At 38.6% G+C, this 27,376-nt stretch overlaps 1 protein-coding gene across 2 annotated transcripts in view; it reads left to right on the top strand.

The window, feature by feature from the left end:
- The first annotated feature begins 10,320 nt into the window (after positions 1 to 10,320).
- ELAVL4 (ELAV like RNA binding protein 4) overlaps positions 10,321 to 27,376 on the top strand; it is an 84,839-nt gene continuing 67,783 nt past the window's right edge. For both annotated transcript variants that reach the window (XM_028106863.1, XM_028106864.2), the window contains exon 1: positions 10,321 to 10,437. In XM_028106863.1, the coding sequence (XP_027962664.1) occupies positions 10,321 to 10,437 (117 nt within the window). The remainder of the gene's footprint in view (positions 10,438 to 27,376) is intronic.

Raw genomic sequence — 27,376 nt, 5'->3', positions numbered from 1 at the left:
CACACACATATATATGTGCATATATATATATATATATACACACTAGGATATGTATATATTCCATGCGAATATGTTCATTTATATATATAATGATATAATTTTATACACGCAAACATATATACACACATTAAATATTAAGTGTTATTGTTTATATAGGCAGTAACATTAATTAAAGAATATTTGGGATACAGTATTAATTCTCTTAAGCACTTGCCCTTCCCAGAGTTCTTCCAGAGTCCTGGTTGGATAGAGTGTGGGAATGTGGGCAAATGATGAAGTCATACTCCGGGCTGCAGCATCAGCCGTATCCTCCTCTTTTCCATGCCTTCCACACCAAACAGGGACTTATTGGAGTTCTCTGTGACTGTTACTTCTCCAGCTATGGAAGCACACATTCAGTTTGCAAACTCTCACATTATAGCCACTAAATGAGGTTGCAGCCAGAGCACTGCCATCTCTAGTAGTAAAATAAGTCTTTGTTGAAAGCTCATGGCTTCAGCTCGATGGATTTGTCCTGAAGAGCAACTTCCACTGTAGTTTCTGATTTTAGTCATTTGAGCATTTCCAGAGGGAGAAAGACCTTACTTTGGCAGAGATTTCTCACCTCAAAAAAATGGTTCCATGGAGGGGTAGATTCCAAAAGTTAAGTTTTTTTGGAGTCATCTTTGGTATTCATCTATTTATTATCTATTTCTAAGAGAAGCCATATCTTAACCTGTCATGTGAATATGTTCATTTTACGTTAGCAGATATTTACTGAGCACCAGCTATGAGACAGCCAATGTGCTCAACTGGAGGAAAACAAAGCCAAGTAAGAATAGCAGTCCTTGCTCCAGCGTATTTTGAAAGCAGCTCAGGGAGACAGACCTGTAAACAACGGTGGTGGAGGCAGAAAGAAGAAGCTACTATAAAAGCTGGAATAACAAATCAGCTCATTTTGCTTAGTGAGGTTGAAGCCTTGAAGGATGAGTATGATTCTCCAGGGAGAGAAGGCATTTCAAATGGAAGAAACAGCAGGAACAAAGGCATGAGGTAGAAGGGCCAAGGGACATGGGAGAATAGACTGCCATGTGTAGGGCTGTATATATGGAAGGGAATGTCCCAAAGGACTCAAGAAGCTTAAATGAAAACCAGATTGCAAAGAGCCTTGAATGCCATACTGAATAATTGGACTTGATATAAGCAGTGAGGATCATGCATATAAAAGTGACAATATTTGATTCTGTTTAACCTATATAAAAACAATTTTATGTGTTTCTACCTAATATTAAAAAATATTTAGCATCTTTGAGTACTTAACAGCATGTACTACACCCTATAATACATACCATGCATGCATTATCTCATTTAAGCCTCACAACCTCAGGCATTATTATTGTCCCCATTTTTAATATGATGACACTAAAGCTCAAAGAGAATCTTTGAACTTGATCAAGGTCTTGGTCAAAGCCATTGGTTTTAATGATGTTAACCAGCCATCTCTAGTTCTGTATTTTATTAAGATAACTTTGGTGACCAGACTGGATATTGGGGGAACATGATACTAACCTGGTTCTTCATTTGAGGCAGATTTTAAAATCCTCAAAAGCTTGACTTCCCCTTAGCCAGCATTCTAACACTGTAATGTCAGTTGAAAATCTGAATTAAACTTACTGAAAATTTTGTTTGCTAATTACAAACCATTTATTTATTGACTCTGACATATTAGAGCTGGCAAGGACTTCAGAAATCGCCTAGTTTAAGTTTTGATTTAATCAAAAAGATTCTGGTCCAAAGAGGAGAGTGATTTGCCCAAGGTCATAGAATTATCAGTAGTAGAGATGGAACTGGCCTTGAGGTCTTCTGACTCCTCCTCGTATGTTCCCTAGTGATTTAAAATGGATCTTACTTTCAGGAACAGGCATCAAGCACCTCCTATGTATAAGGGTCGTTGCTCTAGGCACGTTCATCAGTAATATCCTCACACATGGAAACATGTAAAACTTCACATCAGGTGGGATGGCACAGTTTAGCTATTGATACCAAGTGAAAACATGCCTTTTCGCTGTCCCCATCTTGGGATTGGCACACATAAATCAACAGTGAAGATGTTCATTGTTCTAAGCCCTTGTGCGTTTTGTGCTCCAAGGTACCCATGTGCTAATAGATAATAGAGAACATATTTCAAGCAGAAGTTTATATATTATCTGAGTTACAAAACCTTTAAGATGACAAAAGAGCTTCAAAATTTTTGAGCAAGATTAAAGTTTTAATGATAGGCATAACATATATGATATGCACATTTTATATTCCTAAGGGTTTTTGAAGGCTAGCAAAACCTTTTGCAAGCACTCTCACTTCACCAACAATGTAAAAACAATTAAATGTGATGATTATTTGATTATCTCATGATCCATTTTATAGATAATGAAGTGAGCAAGGTAAGTATTGAATAATAAAACCAATAAGTACCAGTTTGGGGTAAAGTTGGAATTTCTTTTTATATTTTTCTTTAAACTGTCCACAGAACCTTAGGTTACATGTAATAAATATAGTTGATGTAGGTTTTAAAAACTGTGATTTTAGTTATTCACTCTTCTCAGTAAGGGAGCAAACTGAATAGCGAGGTCAATATCAATAACCCTTTTTAAAGAACTTAAGTGTAATTTCTATAATAAGCTAGGATTAATGGTGACTTGATAAAATAAAAGTTATGTATTTGTGAATAATTTCAGAGTAGGACCAGGGCTTTTCTAGGGACTGAAATTTCGCAGGAGCCCAGCATCATTATGGTTACCACATAATATCATAAAGGAAAGTTAGCATGAAATAGATATTTGTAGCCTACAAGGCTTTGGGGGTTGTAATGTTAAAACATCTGTTCAAAAACCTTACATTAAAAAAAAATACTCATCTTCGTTAAAGATGTGATCCTTTTCAAGGAGGTATTTTGAACTTGAAGCTGCCGTTGCTAAGGGGTTGCTAAGGGAAATGAGCTACTCAGCACTAATGTGTAACTTTACTCTTCTACTTAAAAGTAGTTAAATCATTCCCCCAGCTTCAGAGTCAGAGAAGAGAACTAAAAAGGGTCAAGTGGAGAGTTGCCTCTTTCTGACAGGTACATAGCATGCCTCTCTTGTTTTTCACGGTTTTTCTTCATCTCCCACAGAGAAAGGAAGCGATATTCCTGGGCATAAGACGGGTGAAAAGGTAAACTAGAATGCTGTGCAGGGCAGGGCTTATAATGAATATAGACTGTCCCTGGCTAAGGCAGAAGGAAGTACCTGACCACTGAGAGAAATGCTTCTGCTGATGACCAACCTCAGGAAAGGGCTTTTTATAATAACCCTGCATTAAGGGTGACATGAGAAAGAAAGTTGTGTTGATGAATAAAGTACCAAACAACTGTGCCCTAAGCATTTGGTTCAAAAGTTTTTCTAAAATATTTAGAATCAATTAATGTTCTTTTACTGAGTGCCCACTATGCTCTAGGTTGACATTCTTCATGCTGGGATGATAAGGCAAATAACATACAATTTCTATCCTGCATGCTCACAGTACAGTGTGAAAGTAACAAAGAACTATAATTCATTGAATATAATCTGTGATAGAATTGTTTGAAAATTGTTAAAGTTTAGAATTATGCTCAGAGTTGAATTTTTGATAAATAAAATTTGGAAAATATTTGGAAAGATTAATGTTTTGGGGCTTTAGTAGACAATTCCATCAGAAGATCAGGCACTCTTTCCTCCCCTTCCAGAGATGGAGGCACACACACAAAATAACAGCAGGCAAAAAGGTGACGCTTGTAATTCTCATAGGACCAAGATTCTATCATCGCTTAGTAGCAGAATACTGAAATTGCAAGCATAGGTTAGGTTTTTTTGTTCTTGGGTTTTACTTTGTTTTTTATTGTTGTTATAATGTCAACAACTGTCAATGACATTACTTTTTTTAAGATTTATTTGTTTTAGAGAGAGATAGAGAGAGCATGCACACATGAATGGGGGAGGAGCAGAGGGAGAGGGAGAGAGAGAATCTCAAGCAGACTCCCTGCTGAGCCTGGAGCCCGATGCAGGGCTTGATCTCATGACTTTGGGATCATGACCTGAGCTGAAATCAAGAGTCAGATGCTTAACTGACTGAGCCACCCAGGCACCCTGGCATTACTTTTTTTTTTTAAGAGATTTATTTATTTACTAGAGAGAGAGAGAGAGGGCACGTGAGCGGGGGGGAGGGGCAAAGGGAGAGGGAGAGAGAATTCTCAAGCAGGCTCCCTGCTAAGCATGGAGCCAGATATAGAGCTCCATCCCAGGACCCCAAGATCATGACTTGAGCTGAAATCAAGAGTCGACTGCTCAACTGACTGAACCACCCAGGTGCCCCATTAATGACATTATTTTGAATGTTAGTTTCTGAGTATAGAATAACATAGAGAATAAGATTTAAATTTCTTTTGATCTACACTCTTCTTTGTAAGGTAGTATTTGTAGTAAAGTGAACTGAGGTTGGACATGTATAAATTTGCCTCTTACTAGCTGTGTGATCTTGAGCAAATTCTCTAATCTTTAGTTTCCCTGTTGGAAATCTCAGAGTTATGAGATTAAATGAGATTTATAGGCAAAGTACCTAGTGCAATGTTGGACACAAAATAGATGTGCAATAAATATTAATTCCTGCTCCTTTTATGAAAGTACTTCCTGAATAAAAGGTCTTTTCTCCCACAGTCATCATATCATAATATTCCTCTATTTGTAACTTTTAAAAAATGGAAGAGGTTGGAATATATTCAGAGGAAACCCCAGAGGGGATCTAACTAGAATGAGCTGGCTGCCACTATCCCCTTCCTGCCCTCCTCCCCCGCCTTTATTCTTATATGAAATATCTTGAATTTTCCTAGACAAATCCTATCATTCTTTAAGCCTAGTGTTAGTTCCAGCTTCTTCCATGAAGCCTTCCCCCGTCAATCCAGATGACATCCTCACCATCAACTGTCCTTCAGTATTTCATTTTGATACTATTCTTTTTATATTCCCTACACTATCAAGATTCATGCCTAAGAAGGAAAGTTCCTTTACCAACCAGACTGTAAGCTCCTTGAAGGTGAGATCTATGACTTGTATTTCTTTTTATTCTTCACACTTAGAATTTAGCACTGAATTTTGCCTATTGCCTAAGTCCTAATCTGCAACAGTCATTTTCATTAGAACTGGAACAGACCATTCAGCCTTTCTTAGTTATTATTCTTTTACTATTGTCTAATTGTTTTGAGAGTCTCTGAATTGTATTGTCCTTAATAAGATTGAATTATCTTATAGCTAGGTACTAAGTCATACAGTTTCTCCCTGTTCTCTATTAATTATAGTAGGCGCCATTTAGAGCACTGCCTCCACCAAGCCTGTATCTGTTTTAATCCTGGCAACAAACCTTAAGGGAAGTATTGTGCCCATTTTACAGATGAGGAAACTGAAGCTTAGGGAGACAGCTTATTTCTTCCCTTAAGATGGTGTTAAGCGCCCCCTAGTTGAATCACATGAAATAGGCCTTGGGATAGTTTTTGAGGTGATGTTGAATGGAATTGTTGAACTTTATTCCTTCCTCATAATTGAGTGTTGCCTGGAGCCAGGCTCTGTGCTGTAAGGGGCTAAAGACATAGAAGTTCATCCAGCCAGTGTTTGCTGAGCAACTCCTCTATGTAAGGAGTTTTGCCAGATTTAGAAGTAAGGAATGAAGACTTAATCAGGAACTCATCCTACCTGCTAAGATTTTTTTTGCTTCCCGCTTTAATCCTTTGTGTCTCTCTCACTTCAAATGTAGCCTGGTCATAATGATAGATTAAATGAAATACATTTTGACGACATGCTTAGTTAGAAGCACATCACAAAGAAATCTCTTGGTCATTTTTAGATGAGAAAAAAATTACATGTTTTTCTTTCTCTTCTAGTCTGTACCCATCTTCCTCATTCATTCAACAAATATTGACTAAGCATATTCTTCTATGAAGCAATAGAGGGGAGATCTTACTTTTAGATGAGGAAAACGTCTTTCTAGAAGAATGCTTCCGTATAACTTTTGTCACCACTATGATGTCGTGTGAGATTGTGCATGTCAAATGTCTACTGTAGTGTTCAGTATATAAGACTCTTGGTAAAAAATAGGTTTTGTTTGTACTTTGTTATAAATCCTATTATTTATTTCTTTTTCTCCTCCCTCCCCTCCCCTTTATCTTTCCTTCCTTCTCCTCCTCTTTCTACAAATTACCTTCCTTGCTTTTTACAATACTGTACATCTGTTTATTTATAGTTACAGAATTATAAATGAGTGATTATATATATTATATATCCCTCAATATATCAATATATATTGAGGGATGCCTGGGTGGCTCAGTCAGTTAAGTGTCTGCTTTCAGCTCAGGTCATGATCCCAGGGTCCCCAGATCAAGCCCTGCACCAGGCTCCCTGCTCAGTGGAAAGCCTGCTTCTCCCTCTCCCTCTGCCCTTTCCCCCCCCACCCCCGCTTGTTCCTCTTTCTCTCTCTCTCTCACACTGTCTCTCTCTCTAATAAATAAATAAAATCTTTTAAAAAACTCTATAATGAATTATTTTCAAAACAGTATTAATCTGGATAAACACTGTATCCTTTGATGGTATGGCTATTTTGTATTTATCTGGCTCAGTGGCCTTTGATTTATAGAGATTTATATTTATACTAAGGTTTTTTTGTTTGTTTCTTTTTTTTATTTTTAATTTTTAGTGAAGCTTATCTGAACTGAAATGGAAAGGCCTCAAATCCTTTAAAGCAGGGATCTTCAGAAATCTCCGTGTGTTTGCACATTGACCCTACTAAGTTTTCATAGGCTATGATGAAGAATATAACAGTGAAAAGTCCAGACAGGGACTCCACCTAAATTAGATTTTTTTTTTGATAAATGTGTATTTACCTTTTTCAGAATTTTGTAAGTCAGGCAGTTTTCCTGTCCTTTAAATTTCCTTTCCCAGAAAGATATCCTCGTGCTTTAAGGGTATGGTCAAAGTGAAAAAGTGTACATTGATTCTGGAAAGAAACCTTCTGCTTTCAGCTGCTATTCTATGTAAGGCTCAGGAGCATGGAAAGAAAACAGGAAGATCAAGTATGAATCCACCTGGAGGTTAGTTTACCTACACAGGTGAACTCTTGGCAATGTAAGTGGACTAGACATCCATTTGTCACATTTTCCCACATGGTAGCATTCTTGTAGCTCTTTCCTGCAATCCATAGTAGATGAAACTACTTAGGAAAGAGAAAAGCATTGTATAGTCAGGTCATATATCTCTAAGAGAACTTCGACAGTACATTCCCGATCCTTCCAGTAGAGTCCGTGTCAGTCTGGTGCATCTTTCTTGCCTCTGTGGGGTAAGTTTGCATTTTCCTATAAAATTTGATTTAATGGTTTTCACAGGAAAAAAACAAAAAACAAAACCAATACCACAATTCATCGAAGGAAAATTAGGCTTTAAGTTTTATCAAAAACCCTTAAATAAGTATACCATTGTCTGGGCATACTGATTGTATTTTCTCTAAAGAAAAAAATGCCAGCAGTTTAGGTTTAGTTTTCAAGGGAAGAGGGAGAAGATAAAAAGAAATAGCACTACAGGAAAATGTCAGGTCACAGACACTGATGATGCTATTTAAATGGTGTGCCATAATCATATTAGGGCCGCGCACATGGAATTCCCGATTTTCTGCATGACAGTGAAGAAGGGCCAGCAATTATCTGTGTGTGTGTGTGTGTGTCTGTGTGTGTGTGTGTGTGTGTGTGTGTTTGCTCTACCTTCCCACCCTATTTTGCTAATTCCATTAAGGGGCAAGAAGAGATAATCCAGACACCCAGAACAGGAGGAAAAGGTCTGCAGCTGTGCTGGGAGGGACTGGTGTGAAGAGAGAGGCTCAGTCAGACTTGGAGTTTTGTGCTATTGCTGGTGAATGCTCTGGAACTGCCCTAATCGACTGAAAATGAGCCGGCTACGGTCATATGGAACAGGTCTGTTTAGCCACATCGCTGGGTAGCACGGCAGATGGTAGACCGTCAATGGGTGGTATTGATTGGCTGGATTTGCCTTAGGGTAACAAGACTATGGTCCTTAAAACCCCGCTTCATCTTATTTTCCTTTGTGCTGCTACGTACAGTTGTGGTTTTCTCTTCTCACTCCCCAAGCCCCCAATATCTCCTTTTTTTCCCCTTTTCAAATCAAAAGCCTTTCTTGATAATCAAAATAGAGAGGTTACCTTGAGATAAACACTCTTTAAATTATCACCAAGGCAAGAAAACTTGAGAATATTTTATTTACTAGGCTGATTACATTTTAATGTTTGAAGAAAGTGACATTTTTTAATTAGTGTTTAAGACATATGGTGAGTGTACAAATTAGCTTATTTCATACAACCAGAATTTGATGAGAGCAACTCCTCCTTCTCATTCCCCAGTTAAAAATTGTCACTTGAAACTTAATATATGCGAGGAGGTTAAATGGTATTAAGTGATGCAGCCTTGACTTAAAGATGAAGGAGACAGTCACTGTTGTGTGTGGCTAAATATTGCCTGGATGGGCTGGAAAAATACTAGATACTAGTATCGACATCTGTGTTTGCAAGAGGATGTGGAAGTTCCGGGGCTTTAATTTTGTCTGGCCAAGAAAACAAAATCCCAGGTATCTGTATGTGTTGGTTTCTCTTTTAGATACGAGGGAATGTAGAAGAGTGGATGCACGCTCTGTAATAAAATCCTCCTTAAAATCAGGCCATAGAACAATATAAGGGATGAGATTTATTTTTGTCCAGGTCGTTCTTTATCTTTGAACATCCACCCTCCATCACTTGGGGTTTTCAGCTTGGGACATTCTGTTTATTCCTGGCACAGGAGCAGATTAATTGGAATAGAATTGTACAAAGGAGACACCAAGTTAGCTATATACCCAAAATAACATAGGACAGAAATGTTCCACTTTGAGGCAGATCTTAAGGAAAAAGAACAGGACTGGGGAGAGATATATGATTACTTTGCTCTTGTGGTTGTTAATAGCTATTCGTATAATTGCATTTTTAAAAGAGATGCTTTAGATTTTTTTTTCCAGTGTCTTTTAAAAAGCTGTTGGGTTATTTCCTATCATGAAAGACCCTATCAAATAAACCTAATGCTTTACTCAGAAGAAAAGTTTCACCCTTAAACTCTTGCCTCCATCTTGTATGTGCTTCGTCCATATGTTTACTTTTGAATTGGGTTTTTATCACGTGAGTCAATATTTTTCTCTTTTTGCTAAAGGAAAATATTTCCATGGAGTTTTTGGTACCCCCCCCACCCCCCTGCCTTGCTCTGTGTTGATTGGATTTTCCATGTTCATCCTTTGCTGAATGAAGCAAAGCGTGTTTGTGTTTCATTCTTCACAGTTCTTATTAGAATTGGTGATGGTGTTTTGTTTTGTTTTCTCGCTATAAGTCAGGAGAAGGAATTTTATTTATTTATTTTGACAAGATACAGAGAGATACAAGACACGAAGCCTGTTAGGATGTGGGATGTGGGAGTTTCTCGTGTTACGTTCTACACCTAAAGGGAGAAACAACAACAACAACAACAACAACAACACAATCCTTTAAGATGGTTCATTTGAATCTGTGCACTCTACCCACCTGGTGGTTATATAGTGAACTGTTACTTTAAAGAGTAGTTTAACACCAGCCATGTTTGGGGCAGGCTGCTCTTGCAAAAGAGAGCAGTACATATAACAGGAGTCTACTGTGTGTGAGATAAGGGAAATTCAGCTCACTGACTAGAGGTTTCAATGTGCGAACTCTAGGGAAATAATATATTGACTGTTCCGTGGTGCGCAAGAAAATTGAAGAACCCTTTGCAGACGGAGTGCTTTGCAAAGGATTCTATCTGTTTCTCTTAAAACAAAATCTGTGGCAAGATGTTTGAAATCAGCAGGACGCTTAATGCTGCTTTGTTAAATAATGAGGTAATATTTTGTCACTTTTTTCTGGGCAGCATCTGTTTTCCCCCCCTTCATCCCCCCCCATGTTTATGAAGGATTCTTTTTCCTTTTCTTTTCTCTTTTCTCTCCTTTTTTTTTTCTTCATGGAAGTCAAGGAATACAGTTCACGCTTCCCTTTCTGTTCCTTCCTTTTGGTGCTTTTGGAGAATTTGGTTTGTCTTTTTTATTTGCAGTTTCAGCCGGCTGCTGTTTCCTAGCCCATTGTGCCACGTAAGGCTTCTCCACTGCGCGGAGTAGGTAGTTATTAACGCTGAATTGGCTTCTGGTACAGTCCATCTGGACTCTGTGTGGGAAAGCTGGCTGCCGGCGACTGATGCTGACATGTCCGCAACCTTTGGGATGTGTGCATGGTGGCAAGGGGTTGACCGATATGAGATTCCTTCTTTTAAGGGAAATTGTTATTAATGAGTCAAGAAACTGCTCATTTATGGTAAGAGGGATACAGCGGCGCTAGCGGCCCCACAGCTTTGGGATATCATTTTTAGGTTGGCTTAGCTGCCTGAGTGAGACAAGTTTCTGTGGTGGTGGAGGATTGTGGCAGGAAAAAAAAAATCATGCATGACTGGGAGACTTGCCTGCCTGATTCTTGAGATAATATATTGAGAATCTGTTGCTTTACAAATGTCACACCACTGATGGAGCGGTCAGCCCCTCACTCTGAAAGATGAATGGTACTATTGGAAATGCAATAATAAGGTTGACTTTTCCCAACAATAGGATTCTGCCTTTGTCTTTAGAGAAAAGGCCTCTGAGGACATTCGTGCATTTGTTTGAGGATTCCATTGAAAGACTTTAGAGTGGAGGTTTTTTGGAGAAGTGATCAATATACAAAGTGCATGGGGTTTTTTTAACCTGGCAAAACCAGCTAATTATTTATACTGTAATATACAGTTCCTGTTTCAGAAGAGTGGCCAGAACATCTTTTGATATACCTAATGGTAATTAATGGCTCACAAAGTGTGCTGAGATTAGTATGGTTGGGGGAGAATGGGTTTAAGAAATTCTGACTTTTCTAACCTCCAGAGAAAAACAAAGTAAATATTTTGTTCTGGAGCAAGCTGTTTTCATTTGTGTGTTTGTCAGCATTGTGTTCATGGTTTTCTTCTCACAATATTTCTGTATTGTGGAGATCGCACTCAGAGTTTCTGTCATTGATTTGGGGCACCTGTACCTGCCCTGTGTCTGTATGTTGAGTTCTTTAGAACACTTAACCTATGAATTCATCCCTAGAACACAGTTCAACAGATACTGTAGTACTATTGTGACTCAGTAGGACTCTTTGTATATTTGCTAGAGAAATTATTTTAAAAGTTTACTTAATTCAGTCTTGTTCCACTCGAAGGGGTTATAGTTTTAACATTTCTACTTTTCTATTTCATGGATTTTTATTTCTAACAGCTGAATGTATTTATATTCAAGTCTAATTCTCCATAAAGTGTACCCAACACATTTTGTTTTGTGGTATATCTGTATTTTTAAAAGTGTGCATATCTATGTATATTTACGTGTGTGTGTTCGTGAAATAGTAGCTGGGAGAGAATAGTTTTATTTTTTTTTAACGCAAAAGTTATTTTCTTTTCTAATAATTTTTCACAGACACAACTATTCTTGGACTTGAAGCCCAGAGTGTAGTATGATTTTCGGTCTATATTTTTATTCTGCCCAGTCCCATCTCCTGTCAACTCCAGCCAAAGATTTAAAATTATGTTGAATTATTTCTTTAGTAATATTTGTTACCTCTATGTATTCATTGAGGAACAAATCGACTAAGTTATGAATTAAATAAATAGCAGTAAGTTAGCTTTTTGGATAGAAGTAAAGCAAAAACTCCTCAGGTAAGCCTCTTTAAAACCCAAACCAGAACAAAATACTACACTATTGAAGACTGGTATTGTGGAGGTTATGAAATGTATAACATAGGTATGCAAACTGTATACATCACACACTTTCTAAATGTCTCTTTGCAAGTCTTTTAAGAGACCAAAGAAAAAAGACATCTTTTGAAGGAGAAAAGCAAAATCACGAGTTCAGTTCAGCAAGATATGCACTCTGCACCAGTCATGAAATGATGCTGTTGTCAAAAGCATGCTTTACATTCTTTAGAGCATGGGGAAAGCAAAGAGAGAACGTGTTTTAGTGCATTTTTAAAAATTCAGATCATGCCCCTATCCAAGTTGAGAAATAAATTCATTTAAATAAATCATTCATCATTCTCTGTTTTGAAAAGCTCAGACAGAAGGCAGAAAGGTAGAGGCTGACAGCTGCCCCCCACCTCCCCCCCCAGCTTTTTTTTTTTTTAGCAAGTAGTTTTCTGAAGCAAACTTGTAGGAACCCAGTTCGCGGAGCAAACACAATTTCAAACTTGTTTTCTCTTGAAATGCTGGCCATATTAGCTGCAGAAGGAGCATTACTTCTTAAAAATCAGCAATATTAGGAAATAATAAAGTTAAAATGTAGATGTATTAGCACATTAAAGTGCTTTTGTTGTATCTTTAAGCCTAGAGGCAGATCATTAAATATGCATTTCGCTAGAAAGCAACTGTCGAGAAAGATAAGGTGCTTGAAAATATTTTATACTGGAAAAGCCCTCTGTCAAAGGGGTTTGGTGGGGCAGGCTTCAGGACAGGGGAAAGGGAGGACACTCCCACTGGTAAGGTTTGCAAGCAGCCGGCTGATGACCTGCAGTTGTTACAGTACTTTTGAGCTAGGAGGAGGGAAAAGGTAAAAATACAAGTATGGCTGTTGTTGCTTCAGCCTGGCCTTAATTACCAGACACAAGAAGCAGTTCAGAAATCTGGTCTCTGTTGTTGTAGAGGTCACCAAATCATTAACATCGTCAATCTGGCAGTAGCTAATTTAAATAGCACCTGATGTTGCAACGCCTCCCTTCGTTTCCCCAGCCAATCAGATCCTGGCTTCGGCTGACAGATGGTCCCATAAATGGATGTAAAAAGGGGAAGCTTCGAGCCAATTTCAGCAAGGCTCTGTTCAGTTGTTCTTATCTACATTCTAGAATCGGGGGTTTCAGCTCACTGCTCCTTTTCTTTCTTTTTTTTTTTCTTTCTCTCCCCCCGTCCCCTCCCCCCAAATAATTGATTTACTTTACAATCATCCACACTGTGTTTTGTGGATCTTTAAATATATATAACAATAGTAGTCATTTAAAAAATATATCCTGAAACCTTTGCAAATTTTAAGAGAAGAGTCGAAGCTCTGCGAGACCCAATATTTGCCAATAAGAATGGTTATGGTAGGTATGACTAGATTTATAATCTGTTGTTTGTGTTGCTGGAGGGAAGAAAAGCATCTACACCTTGACCAGTCTTATGCTTGCACAAGAGTTTAGTTCTCTGCTGCTGTTTGGTTCCTACATTTACTATCTCTTTTGTGTAGAGAGTGCCGGTAGGTCCTTTTATTGAAAAGCAGTGGGGAAATGGATTGTCATTTTTAACAGGTCATTGTCAGTTTTCCCTTCAACATAAAGGAGGGGGGTGGTGTAGAGGGGAGGTGGGCAGAAATAATTGCTGATTTGTTGAAAGAGGTTATATTACACGAGACCATATTGGCAGAAAAGGGATTTTTTTTTTTGTAAGGGAGAGGGGGTTTGTCTGTGTGCCTGGGTTTTGTGGGGCTGGAGGTGGATGCAGCGGGGTTAAGAATCTCCATTTCCGTGCTGGAAATTTAAAGCTCGAGAGGCAGTTCCTGGATACTGAACGTTGAGATGGGCAGTTGTGTTTCGGGGGACTGCGCAGTCAAAACGGCAAAGAGAGTGATTTATTTGGGCTTCAGTAAATGCTGCATCTTGTATTTCAAAGAGTTTCCTGTCATGACCTCATAAAAAAGAGGAGGCGGCTTGTATGTGTAGCGGTGCCTGGCGTGTTGAGTTGTTGCTTCCTTCTCTGGGCAGCAGCTCTGTAAGAAGGAATGTCAGCTTTTACATAACGTTCCTTTCCGCTTTTGACACACTGTGTGAGGGTCCATCTTCTTCTGATCACAGATGGAGTGGAATGGCTTGAAGATGGTAAGTGAAAATTCAGAGGAAGGCAGCTTGGAGATTCCAGCCGTGTGTGTGTGTGTGTGTGTGTGTGTGTGTGTGTGTGTGTGTGTAAGGATGATGGACTGTGCATCGTAAATCACTGTGCAGATCGTGTGTGTGTGTGTGTTTATTAGTATTTCTCTTTTCTGAAAGCCAGAATCCATCTCCAAGTGTAATGGCACTGCATGCACACAAGGCACACACACTGCCTCTACCATCGAACACACATTTAGCCAAGCAAGGTTGGTGTCTTTTTTGACAATCACAATGTCACCGTTGCTGTTGGCTGGCGTGTCCACCGCCTCTATGAGCTTTCAGCAGAATTACATGACTGTTAAAGTTAAAGGCACATTTCTTTTTCAGTCTCTTGCTAGGAGTGATGGGGAAGGCTGGGTGCGAGGGGTGGAGGAGGTGAGGTTCAGTACCAGCAGATGCAATTGTGAAACAGGACTTGGGATGTGGAAGGGGAAGTGGAAAACCTTTCTGCCAAAGTAGTAAATCTATTTTTAGCGTCATCTTTTTCGGAAAAAAAAAAAGAAGCAGGGAAACTCCTTGAGTGCCGCTCCTGTCGCCTGATGTTGACCCTGAAGATGTGGCACAAAATGGCACAACCAGATGCCACGAGTGCCCACTTTGACTTTGAATTTCACCAGCAATAGCTTTCACGGGGTTTCAAAGCCGGGTATGTGGGGAGGCTGTAAATTCATATCCATCTCACTTATTTTTTGCTAGAAAAGCCTGGGGAGGACTTTTCGCTCTGCATAGATGTTATAACAAAGCTGTGGTCTTTTTCCCATTCTTAGAGGATTGCCTTTGTCTGGCTGCTTGTTTTGATGGGTGTAAAACAAATAAGATTAGACCGAGCAGCCCAACTGAAAGCGATAGCTGGGAGGAAAACCCAATGAAAGGTTGCCGGGGAAACGAACAGAGGAAAAGCCGAGTAGGGAGCAGGTGGCTATCATGAGAACACACTGCAAACAGTGTAAAAAAGGGGGGGAGGACAGGACCTCGATTATCTTTGCTGTTCTTTGTGGCCGGCCCAACTTTAATTATTCTTTATAAATAGGTGTTAATTACATTTCTAACTCTGGTTTACAGTGATTTTTAGAAATCTATTTTTAAGCATCTGTTCTGTCTCTCCTGTTTTTTTTTTTTTTTTGGTTTAAAAAACAGAGGGAGAGAAAAGAAGAGGGGGAAGGGAGGGTAGGGAATCTTGCTTTCTCTCTCTCTCTCTCTTTCCCCCTTTTCCCTGCTGTGAAATTGTACGTGCGAAAAATCGCAAGGAATCCTGTGAGGCCATTTGAAAAAAAAATGTAAATTATATTGAATGAAGTTGACGGAAGCATAATAGTGAACTCCCACAGCTGATAGGTTCTGCAAATGATTCCTTAGAAATTTCCAGCAAATATCTATTGGAGAAATATAGGTAGAATAGATTTATCCTAAAGCAATGATTTTGTGCTAGGTGATATTGGTGTTTTTACTAAATCAGATTTTGATACTACAATTCCAGGGAGTTCATTGTATCTCTCATTTTATATCCCAAGTAGAAATTACTTTTAAAAATAATAAATGAAAAACTGTGTTCTGGCCTTTTGCTTCGTTTTCCTCTCTATACCTCCAACCCCAAGGTCTATCAGGCTGCACCCTTGCAGCAACTGCAGGGCATTTGGTCCTGGGTCTGGTCTTAGCATAAACTGAGTGAAAAGCTGTTTTTTTTTTTTTTTTAGTGTCTCTGAACGTCTAGGACCCGTGCGTGCGCTGGGTGACAGGCATCTCTCCCTTTTTCTCTGAGTGTGCTTTACTAGTAGTCTCTTTTTCTCATGATGGTGGGTACCAGAAGGACTGAAAGGTATAGTGCTCAGGCAAATAGGACGTAACATAAAAACCATGTTCTGTTATGATTTCTTCCAAATTAGATATATGATCAGGTAGCTAATATTAAGCCCCAGAATGAGAGATTAAAAAATACTGAAATATGCTTAAAAGGTTAGGAAATATAATTGGCTTTACTGAAAGTACTCTTAATTTTTACTCTCTCCATCGCAAATCTCTGCACTCACCTCCCCCCCTTCTTTTTTCCTTGCAAGGGTCTTCTTTTTGTTTTGTCTTCTTATTGGGGGATTTTTAAAATTTGTTTTGACTCTTGAGGTAAAAATAAATAAACTTATTTTTTTGTCATGTCATACACTTGAACCTTTGCATAACTATATCTCTTAAAAATTATGATAATTTTTTGATTATCTCTAATATAGTTTTTTTTTCTGAGAAATTTCTAGCATTTTTTAGTTAGGGGAAAATAATTTCCATAAGAACTGTCACCTTGTCTTGGGTTGTAAAAAAGACACGTGGTTCTACTGCTGACCTTTCTTGCTTCTTTGTCTTAAAAATATTAATGCCTACTACCTGCATGTGGAGGTGTGCCTTTACAGAAGCATAAGGCTGAGTGTGCGTTTGTTAAGAAATGAAAATCTGATCGGAAATATTTCTGCAAATATCACCTGACTACATCGCAGTTTTAATGATCAGAATGTCCGTATATGTCATTATAACATCATGGCTACATCGTTTAATATTTAAATTTTTAAAAAGATAAAATGAACATAAGTAGGGAAATGGCTGAGAAATTACTTTGAGAATCACTGACTCATAATTTTAATATCTCAGAAAAAAGAAACCTAACAAGCAACTGAACCACTCATTTTTGTAGTCCCATTCATTTCTAACTGCCATTCATTCAAGTCATCCTCCTGGCCAGATATAGATGAGCTTGCTTCTGTTTGATAGTTTTCCAAAGCCTTAAAACTTTTTTCTCTCCCGATAGCCCTTCCTGGGTCCTTTGAATATTCAAAGATTTTATGGTGAGACGAAGGCCAGATTGTTGTGAGCTAATAATAATAGAATTTTTTTTTTTAAGGAAAGAGAAAGAAAATGAGCTACGCATTTGCATTTTAGTTCTTAACTCAGTCTTGAAAAAGGGTTTGAGACGTGGTAGACTTCAGGTATTTTAAACTTAGCATTTCTGTTGGGGATAATCTATTTGACATTTCGAATCTAGAAATCATTGCCTGAGTAGTGCTTTGTGTGTGTGTTCAGTATCTTTAAAAGAATTTGTGGGTGAATCAAGGTGTTTTTCTCAAGTAAGAATTACCATGAACAATGAAAGGGTTTCCTCAGGGCAAGTCCTTTCTTTGGTTTGATTTCTCCCCTTTGCACTCATTTCCTTATTGTGGGTGGATTCTTTTCCTATATGTAGACCAAATACTATTCCTTCCATGAGGATATACGTTGTTTCACTTAGCCCTTGGCATCTTAATGCCTTATTTTAATAAAAAAAAAACGAAACAAATTGTGTGTACTGTAAATAAGGAATGGCGGTCTTGATAGAGGTCATTGTATGTGGACAGAGGTACTTTGGCCTTGACAAATTTCTTCATCAGTTCCAATGATCTGTGGCCACCAGGCACTTAATTTATATGCCTGGACACTTAATATAATGTACATTTGTTGGTGAGCTGGCTGGCGGGTGTTAGACACACGAGTGTGCGCTGGGAAATGCTGCAATGCAGTATTTTTTCCCAATGTCATTAGGAATTTGGGGGGTATGAAGGGACACAAACATTCTTAAGCTTTTATCTTACTATCTTCCAGTAGATGGACCATGTTGTACAGAATTCGCCAATTCTGCTTTTAAAAGTGAAGTCAACCTTTTATTGCCCGCTGTCTGTTCTTCCATCCATTTGATAGATATGTGGAAAGTATGTATATGTGAGAGAGGGAGACTCTGTGTGTGTGTGTGTGTCTGTGTATGTGTGTGTGTGTGTGTGTGTATCTGTGTAAGCATGTGTGTTTCTGGAATCCTGCACCTGTCTTAGGTTTTCCTTATTTGGTATAACCAAATGTGTATACATATTTGCAAGTATATGTGCATCTAAAAAGGGAAAGAAAACCAAACTGGGCCGGCTTCCCATAAGAAGTGGCTTCTCCTCCAAGAGTTTTCTTATTAGAAAAATACAAAACTTAATCAAAAAAGATAGATCCAGACCCTGCAGACCTGCATTAGAAACCAAACACCCCTTTCTTTAGTTGCCACTTGAGAAACTATAAATGTGCAGATCCATCACAATATTTGTGAGCTGGAAGCTGCTCTCTCAAGCAAGGGGCTGGGCTCAAATTTAAATGCATGTATATGTGGAAGGAGAGTTGTTTTTTTCTTTGGGAGCATTTGAACCTAATCTTTAACCATTGGTAAAAACAAGTAGGAGGTAGGGTGGCTCTGTTAGCAGTTTGTGCATTATTTTGTGACTTTGTGTGTGTGTGCGTGTGCTTTAGAAACATCCTCGTATTTTTTAAATCTCAGTGTATTTTAAGGGTGGAGGGCTATTGTAGGTCAGTGGCTTTTTAAGGGTAAGAAGAAAGGTGATCTGTGGGTGGGTGGGAGTTGTCACAAGCAGTAATTGTCATAAATTACTCATCTAGAAGTGGAAAGAAAAAAGGCTGGAGGACAAGAGTGGAGAGGGTACCAACATGTGGATCTGCACTTGCCGATACAAGAGATAATGAGTGATAAATTTGAACTGGTGCAGTGCGGGATGCCCGATAATCTCTCAGAACCTTGACTTTGCAGGTTCATTACTTCCTTGCTTGCTTGTTCACACCTTTAATTATATCCAGTTTGGGATGCTAGCTAGGGGCACCAAAGATGAGCCATTTTGTTTGTTGTTTACTTCATTAAGTATTCAGGCAGTGTGCTCACAATAGCTTTGGAGCATCAGTGTTAGGAATCAAGCACTTTGGAAATGGAATTGTTACAAAAGAATAAAAAATAAGAAAGCAGTCGGCCAGCTAGCTTGATTTGGATGTTCACTCTGCTTAATGGTAATATTTATGCTGTTCCTTGTACATTCATTAAGAAATGAATTGTGCAGTGTCAGTGCTCTTAATATGCTGGTGGCTCCCCCTATCCACCCACTCTATCTCTTTTTTATCTCTCCCCATGCTGCACCCCCAAGATTTTGCCTTTTACTTGACCATTTTAGGACTGACCATTTTTGCTATGGGGAAGATCCGTATTCAGTTCCTCGTTGTATTTAATACCAGAGATATTTTCCCTTCAATATGGATCTTTCTTCATACAGATCACGAAATGCTGAACACCATAAAGGAATCTTTAAATAATTTTTGTTGAGGAAGCAGTGAAAATGTTGAAGAAATAAGGTCAACGTAATTGTTGTGCTTGCGTTTTGTTTTTTGTTGTTTTTGGAAAGCCTTATTTTTAACCACAAAAGTAAAGTGCAAAACTAGCATATGTGATTTTTTAAAAATGGAAAAAAATTACAAGTCATAGGTCTCTATTAAAAATAACTTACCTGGGACTCTTGGTTTGAAAAATAACATTTAAGCTCGAGTTTAATTTTTTAATTATTCATGTTAAAGCTATAAAAATGTAATTCATAAATACTTTTTCTATAAAGTTTAGTTCTATTTTCAGGATATGAGGAAGCAGAGAAACAATTCTAGCAAGATGGAAAATTCGAAAAACACACAACGTGGAAGTTGCCTCCTCTCTGCACTTTGTGGCATTGAATCCACTCCTGCTCATTCAATGAATCAGTTACCTTATATTGTCTACTGTCTTGTAGCGACTAGCCCTTGAAGTTATTTTGCCAACTGTGTTCATTGTAGAGGCTAGCTATCATTTGCTGTTAGATGAAGATGTGTTTGTCAAGGACTTACTATGTGCGTTTCTCTGGAAGGTGGAAATCAAGGTCACCTTTTCTTTTTCTTCTGACACTGATCAAAAGACAGAATAAGAGTCTAAGTCCCTGTGATTGGAGCTAAAGTTGGAGTGAGGGATTTTAAGGTTGGATGTCACATAATGCAGTTTGTGTCAAGTTATGAGAAGAGATCTGTCGGAACATTCAAGTACACAAATGTTTTTCTTTCTGTATTTGTAAGAGCCTAGGCATGACTCCAAAAGATAGAAATCAAAGATTTTCTGGACATTTTTGTCTATAAGTTCCCATGTATGCAGATGCTGGCTTTCAGGAAAAGGAAAGTTTAGACAGTTGGGAGGAACCTGTCTTTCTGTCAGCTACCCGTGGAGCTTGGCGAGAGCCTGTTTATTTTACAGAAATAAAATGCTATTCTTCTAACAGAGATGACTCTGAGTACCTTTCCCCCATGTTACCCTCCAGGTAGAGAACTGGAGATAGTGACTCCAGTCACTGAGAAGATAGTGACCCTCTTGGCATGCCCCTGTGCAAACTTTTAAGTTTGCACATAGAACAGACTTCATAGAGTAATGTGGTACACACTTAGATACTGCCATGTACTCTGTGTGTGTGGGGGGCAGGGGTATAGATAGACAGCCGTGACCCCCGGGTGTGCTCTGGGATGTGCCAAGAATGGCTTCTCAAGTAGCCTGTGTTTTCCTAAGCTGCCAGTCTAAACCTTTGGAGTTTTCCTTTCTAATTTGTACATGAAAAATAACAGGCTGAGTTGAACTTTTTTTTTTCGAGTGCCCCCTTTGAAGATGCAGCAGTAGTAAATACAGCTTTAATGATAAACTTTAGCTCTAAGTGCTATTTAAAAGTCTGTCGTGGAAAGCCTGAGAACTTGCAATCTTTACTAATGAAACTTTTATTAGGAGAGTGCTCACTTAAAATGGAGTAAACGACTAAGTCCCTGTAATGTGTGATTTTGACTAGATTTGACTCATCCCCTCTTATGTTACTTTTTGTAATGCAGCCAGCCACACATCTAAAATTCTGGATATTGTACTTGTCTTCAATATTAATTATGTCTGTTGATGCACTGGGTACAGACAGTACAATTCCCACAAGTCCAGATTCTTACTGTAACACCAAAACAAAAGTGATATTTATGAATAATATTGGGAAAGTTGTCCTCATAGTAACCATTCCCCAAAGGAAGCTTTACATAAATGTGCATTTATTATTTAGGATATTAAAAGGGAATCCTTAGCTTTTACTTTTTAATTTGGACTAAAATACGTAAATTGGTTTTATTTTGGAGTTGCTCTGTTTTAGGTGGCTTTGGGGGAGGATAACTTTCTAGCTTGATGATATTTTAATCACCTCTGTAGTAGAAAAGGTTCCAATCCTGAAATCAACCTGGTTATTGTGATTAAGACCCAGAGGGCCAGTGTGCAGATGGGGCTAAAAACATGTTACATCAACTTGTACATATGTAGAAAAATTAGATTTTTTCTGCTAGATACCACTGTCCCTGTGTCTTCACCGTCAGGGCCCACTTAGAGGCTACGGAATCCCAGGTCTGCCTCTGGATTCATAGGACCTTCATGTTGTGCCTGTACAGGCAACCATCTGGAAAGATTGCTCTTTGTCTTACAAAACCAGGAAGTGCTAAGGACTTTGAGGTCAGGTGGATTGGGGGCTAAAGTCCTGACTTTCCCTATTAGTAACCGGGTGATCTTGGATGAGGTCCTTCAGCTTTCGAGCTTCAATTTCCTCATCTTTAAGATGGAGATGATAAGGCCTGACTCACAGGGTTTTATGTGGATCCGATGAGAAACAATATGGGAAGGTACCAGTCATACACCTGAATATTAAAAATGCTTAGAGGATGTTAGGTCTCTTTTAGTCTGCCCGTGCCAGATGTCCTGGGGAGAAGTGACATTGAACTACCTCATAGTCTCTGTCCTCTCCCCAGAACTCAAGGAGGGTGGGGGTGACACACAGTAATTTTTAAACACAGACAAGCCCTCAGTTCTTCCCTGGAATTATGTGGCTTTATTAAGTTGCTGGCATGCTCATAAGCTTTTGCAAGGTACATTCATGGTCCCCTTTGGAATTAGAATTAACTTGGGATTTAGTTGTTAAAAGAGAAAAAAGGTGAACATATAATCGATGCTGTTTTTTCTTTTTTTAATTTCATAAAAGAGTCTGTTAGGAATTTCAGAAGTCAAACAGAAAAAAATCAGGTTAAGCTAATGAATATGGTCTCATCTTTGCTGTCTAAAATATATTATTATAACCCGTGAGTTATTTGACTTTGGCCCAGAAACCAGCTTACTTTGGAGCTATTTTTTTTCCTCTTCACCACATCAGCTTTTTTCTTCTATCCCTCTTATTTCCCCAACAGACTGAATTTTGAAGTTCTGTTTTTTAAGGAGTGGTGAAGAGGTTGAGGCAAAAAGTGGCTTAATGAGATTTTTCTAACTTGCCATCAGTTTTCTTTCTCCTGCTTGGTGAGGCAGGATGATGGATGGCTTTGGCAGTGCAAACAGCTCTAGAAGCGATCACATTGACTGAAGAGGTGTGGGAGATGTGAGCAGAATGCTGGCCCCCAATTTATGACCCTCCCGTTTGCAGGAAAGAAAGAGACAGGACCAGAGTCACCGTAAAGGCCTGATGTAGCTGTTGATCACATGCACTTGGGAAGGGGTAATGGGGGGTGTCAGGACCGGTGTTAGGCTGAGCCTAATTTTGTGCCTTTTCCCCAAGGTTCTGAAAGAGGGAATAAACAGGCATGTTAAATAAAATTCACAAGCTATTCTAAATCAGGACCTGTTGCTGTCACCAGTGAGGACGAAAAAACGATACAAGTAGTACCTGAAGGGGTTCGGGACTGAAACTGAAAACATAACCTCCTTGGAACAGTATTTTAATGTTATGGATTTTGGATTCCACTTTATATAATCATGGGAGGGATGTGAAAGGGAGCCATTTTCTTTCCTTCAATTTAAGCCTTAAAATAAGGGGAAGGATTATAAATTGATCGGATCCCCCAAGCACCATTTTGCAGGCCCTATGCTTTTGTTAAAAAAAAAAAAACCCTTTACTGTGAAACAGACAATAGAATTTTTCTCTTTCCATGTGTATCTATTTCAAGGCTTCCCCAAAGTTCTTCTAAGGATTTTGTAAGCAGCCTTGTGTGTCATACAAAAGCTCTCTGGAAGAATTTGGTTGATTTTTGCAATGTGTTTTGTATGGGCAGAAATACGCCAGTTGAAGAAAGGGGCTCGAATGTGGAGAGGGGTAGAAGATGTTTGTGCAGAGTTTAGCCTAGAAAAATCTCACACTTATTAATGAAAGATCAAAAAGAGATGATTGGGTGAGCCATTTGAGCAAATAACTGGGCAGGGGAGGGGCAGGTGGATATTCTTAGGACCTCCTTGCTAGAAACATGTTCGTATTATTAAAAAGTTGACCCCTATTTAAGCCAGTACTTGAGTCTCAATTCCTTCTTGCTTTACACCTCTGGCTTAAGGTTATCAGCGAGAAGAAAAGAATTTTAGCTTAGAAGAGCTTTAGTAAAAACTCTTAAGCAGGTCTCTAGTTGGTGAATTTTGGAGACATGGGCTTGCAGTTGCTATAATCATAACAGTACTCTTCCTGAACTATCGTCGTGTCATTTTTCTAAGAACAGAGGAGCAAGTTTGTGTTTCTAGAACTCCAGCTATTCCCAGCACAATTCTTCTGTAATGGATCTGTGACTAGGGAGATCATTTCTCATATTCACTTAACATCGTATAATTTTTGCCCTATGGTGTCAGGTTGATCTCCTTAATGCAGTTAGGGCAGGTGTTATTAACCCCTTTTTATAGAAAATAAAGTTCAGCCACCTGCCTTAGCATACATGTTTAACAATAGCAGAAGTCTTAGCTCCAGAGTGTTTAGGAATACATCCAACCTAGCCAAAGTTTACTTCTCCAGGGGAAAAAAACAAAAACAAAACAAAAAAAGCAATTCCTTTCTAGATCAAGTTTTTCAGTGTGGATTCAGCAAATACAATTGCATGTCTGTGCATATAAACCACATTCTAGGTGCCTCCTGGAATGTCAGTATTTAAAACATACTCTGATATAGTGGGTAAGGACAGTGACAGGCAGAATGTGAAAAGTGTCTCAGCAGAGGAGGTACAATATACAGAAGAGAAGACATTCATTGTTGTTGGGGGAAGGAGACAGCCTTCATGGAGGAAATGCCATTTGGGTGGAGCCAGGAAAGATGGATAGGCAGAGAAATTAGGAAGAGGGGGCATTCTGTGTGGAAGGAAGACCATAAGGAAAGGTGCAGAGATGGGCACTTGCTTAAGGAATGGTAAGTAGTCTGGGGTAAACGCAGCATGAGATGTGTAAAGATAAAGCTAGGGATAGGTAAAAGCTATCGTTTAGGAAGGGTAAGGTGTTTTGACTTGGTTTTAACTTTATTTGAATCAGTACTATGGAATGTCTTAGATCAGAGGATTATGGTTTCCTGATTGTTTTGCAGGGTCAAGACTTGCCTTTATCGGGTCATGATTTCTCAGAAGTTGAAGTCACCCTAAAGATACTACTGAATTAGACATTGGTTATTTAGAAAGAATTGGCATTAAAGCACTCTTCTGATCAGAGTGTGATGTGATGATGATGATGATGATGATGACGACAACGATGCTCACTGGTGCGACTGGGGTTACAGTGTCAAAAAGCACTAGGAGGAAAAATAGCAACTTTATTTCAGATTGTAAAGAAGTGCCATTAGAGGAGCACACTGCATCTCTCACCAGCAGGTACCAGTGCTCATGTCGTGGGAAAATGTGTGGCCAGAGAAAGGAGGGTGGTAGTTGGGAATCAGCTTATTTCCTCCAGAATAGAGAAGTACCCACCTCACACTTCCATGTACCAAGGCGTACTTGTCTTCCCGGGTAGTCTGTGAGCCCTGGAGGGCAGAGAGCTTGTCAAATCCTCTCTTATTTCAATATGGGCACACAGTAAGTACTCAATAAATGTTTATGGGATTGAGTTATAATTTTTTAAAGAGTCTGAACTACAGAGTTATAAGACTTGTGAGTTTGGGCTCTGTCGTTTAGTTTATTCGTCCAAGTCACCTAACCTGGCTGAGTTTCAGGTTCTTAATATGCAAAAGAGAATTAATACAACTTCATATCTTGATGAGAGGATCAGTTAAACCGTATCCTAGATACACCCCAATAACAATATTAGTAAACTTTAGTAAATATGAGTAAAATAGAATAACAATACTAGTCAATTACTAGGTTCTAGTTTTGCCTACAATTATTTTACTGCGTCTTAACCAGAATTTAAAAAAGAATTAAAACAATAAGTGAAATAGGCATTTTGACTTTGTTGTATTTCTGCTTTCTTGGTTATCATCTCAGAGCTGAAACACTCCACATTCACCAGCAGTGTGGGGGGCCAACTCAAGTTTAAAATTCTGAGAGAATCACCCTATCTCTGGCTTATCTAAATCCTCTGCCCCTCACTCCTCTTTATTAAGCATCTCATACCCAGAAGGTACACTAGCAAATTGTGCAATTGAATAAAACCCACACTTTTCATTTAGGTTCTTGCAACTGTATCATATGTAATAGTATCACTTTTTCTACATTTTGGTCAAATAAATTTTTACATAAACTAAAAAAAAGTGAAATAGAAAAGAAAAAAATCAGTGGCTAGTGCTTAGTAAGGGTAAGTATTATTTCATGAAATTTTTGGTTCAGTTACCTATGTTTTGACTTGTGACGTGAAGTTGCTGTGTGTTCAATATATTTCTTACTTTTTTGCTTTGTTCAGTAAATTTTGAAAAACACTGTTCTAGTTGATAGTGAGCTCTGCATTGTCCAAAAGAAAACCAGCCACCTTTTTTTTTCTTCAGTGCTATGCAATGCAAGATCTCTAGTATCTTCCAAATTATTAAACAAAGGATGGCATCTGATTATTTTAGATTTAATGTGGAAAATGTATCTTAAATCTTTGAAAGTTAATGATATCTGCATGGTATATCTTGGGACTCTCTATTAATCAGAGTATTCATTAACTAGCAAATCTCATACCTTGGTCATGCTACCTAGCTGAACCTTCAAAGTAATAATAATAATAATGATAGTAATAATAATAATAATGATAGTAATAAGTAGTGGAGGTGATCTGGAGGTGAGACTAGAAATAATGAGATTATAGCTTTCATTTCTTGAGCTCTTACTATGAGTCAGGCACTGTGCCTTACATACCATTTCTTTTAATCCCTAAAACAACCTTAAAAGGTAAATTGTTAATTTTCCTGTTTTATGGATGAACTGAGATTTTGAAAGGTAAATTAAGGTTACACAGCAATTGGGCCAGATTTGATTTAAACCCAGGTGTGTCTAGTTCTAGAACAAAATGCCAAAGATTTATTCAGTTCTGTGAAAATGTACTAAGATGCCTACTCTGTGTTAGCACTGTACTTCTTTACAGAGATTGGTGGGTCAGTTGGTCTCTGCCCTTGAGGGTTTACTGTGCATGAAAGTGGGTGAGATGTGATTTAATCACAAGAGGACAGGCCCAAAGACTTTCATACTAAGTAGTTCTGGAAGTAGTGTGAAAAGTACCTGCCACATAGTTTAGGTATTCAATAAAGATTTATTGAATTGAATTGAAATTGGATGAATTCTCACCTGGTGATTTGGAAGGGAGTGGCTGAGTATTGGGGAACCTTTGTGCTGAAGAATATCCTTACCTGGAAAGTGGCGGATCCATCTGCCCTAAAACCATTCAGTGCCCTTTGGAACTTCTGAAACTGGCAGCAGCAAAAAGCCAACCAGAGCTCAAGAACTCAAATTATGAACTCCAAGTTTCATTCAGGCAGAGAGAACATTTTCCATCTTAGTATGAAAAGAGAATCCTGTGGCAGAAACATTTAGAGAATGATAAATAGAGGGCAGCCTTCCTTAGAATGAAAAATAGTAATTATTATTGATGTTATTGCTATTTTTACTATACTAACTTCATAACCTCAAGCAAGTCACATTACCTCTGTGAGCCTCCATTTCCACATTTGTAAAATGATTTCTACTTCTTAGGGTTGTTGTGAAGATTAAATAGATCCATTTAATAAAGCCTTGCTAAGCACTTACTATTTAGTGGTGTCTGAGGATTTAGTATAAGGGGGACATAGCCCCCTGCCCTCAGGGAGCTGAGTGTCTGGTGAAACTGCCGTGAGGGTGGGATTGATTCAGCCCCACCACCTGCAAAGCCCATTATTGACAGAATGCACCCCTTGCAGTCTGCTTTGGGGTGTATATAATATTGTCATGCATGTCTCATTTGCATCATTGGAAGTTCAAGTTTATTGAGGATAAGGGTGCCATGATAGTCTTCTTTTTATCTTCTACTACCCTTGGACCCCTGCCTTACCCGTTGATCAGGGTTACCCTATATACTTGTCACTCAATGAATCCAGACCCGTTCAGCAAATATTTACCAAGTTGTTCAAAGTGCTGTGCTGGGAAAGGGAGAGTAACGTTTGCTGAACAGAGAATGACTTTAGAGTACAAAAGGGGAACAGTATCACCAGGTGGTGAT

Source organism: Eumetopias jubatus, unplaced genomic scaffold (assembly GCF_037043125.1).
Source record: "Eumetopias jubatus isolate StellerSeaLion01/CBP00866 unplaced genomic scaffold, mEumJub1_p1.0 scaffold_4, whole genome shotgun sequence".
Lineage (NCBI taxonomy): Eukaryota > Metazoa > Chordata > Mammalia > Carnivora > Otariidae > Eumetopias > Eumetopias jubatus.
Note: the sequence above shows the minus strand (reverse complement) of the source record. Positions and strands in the feature narration are given on the sequence as shown.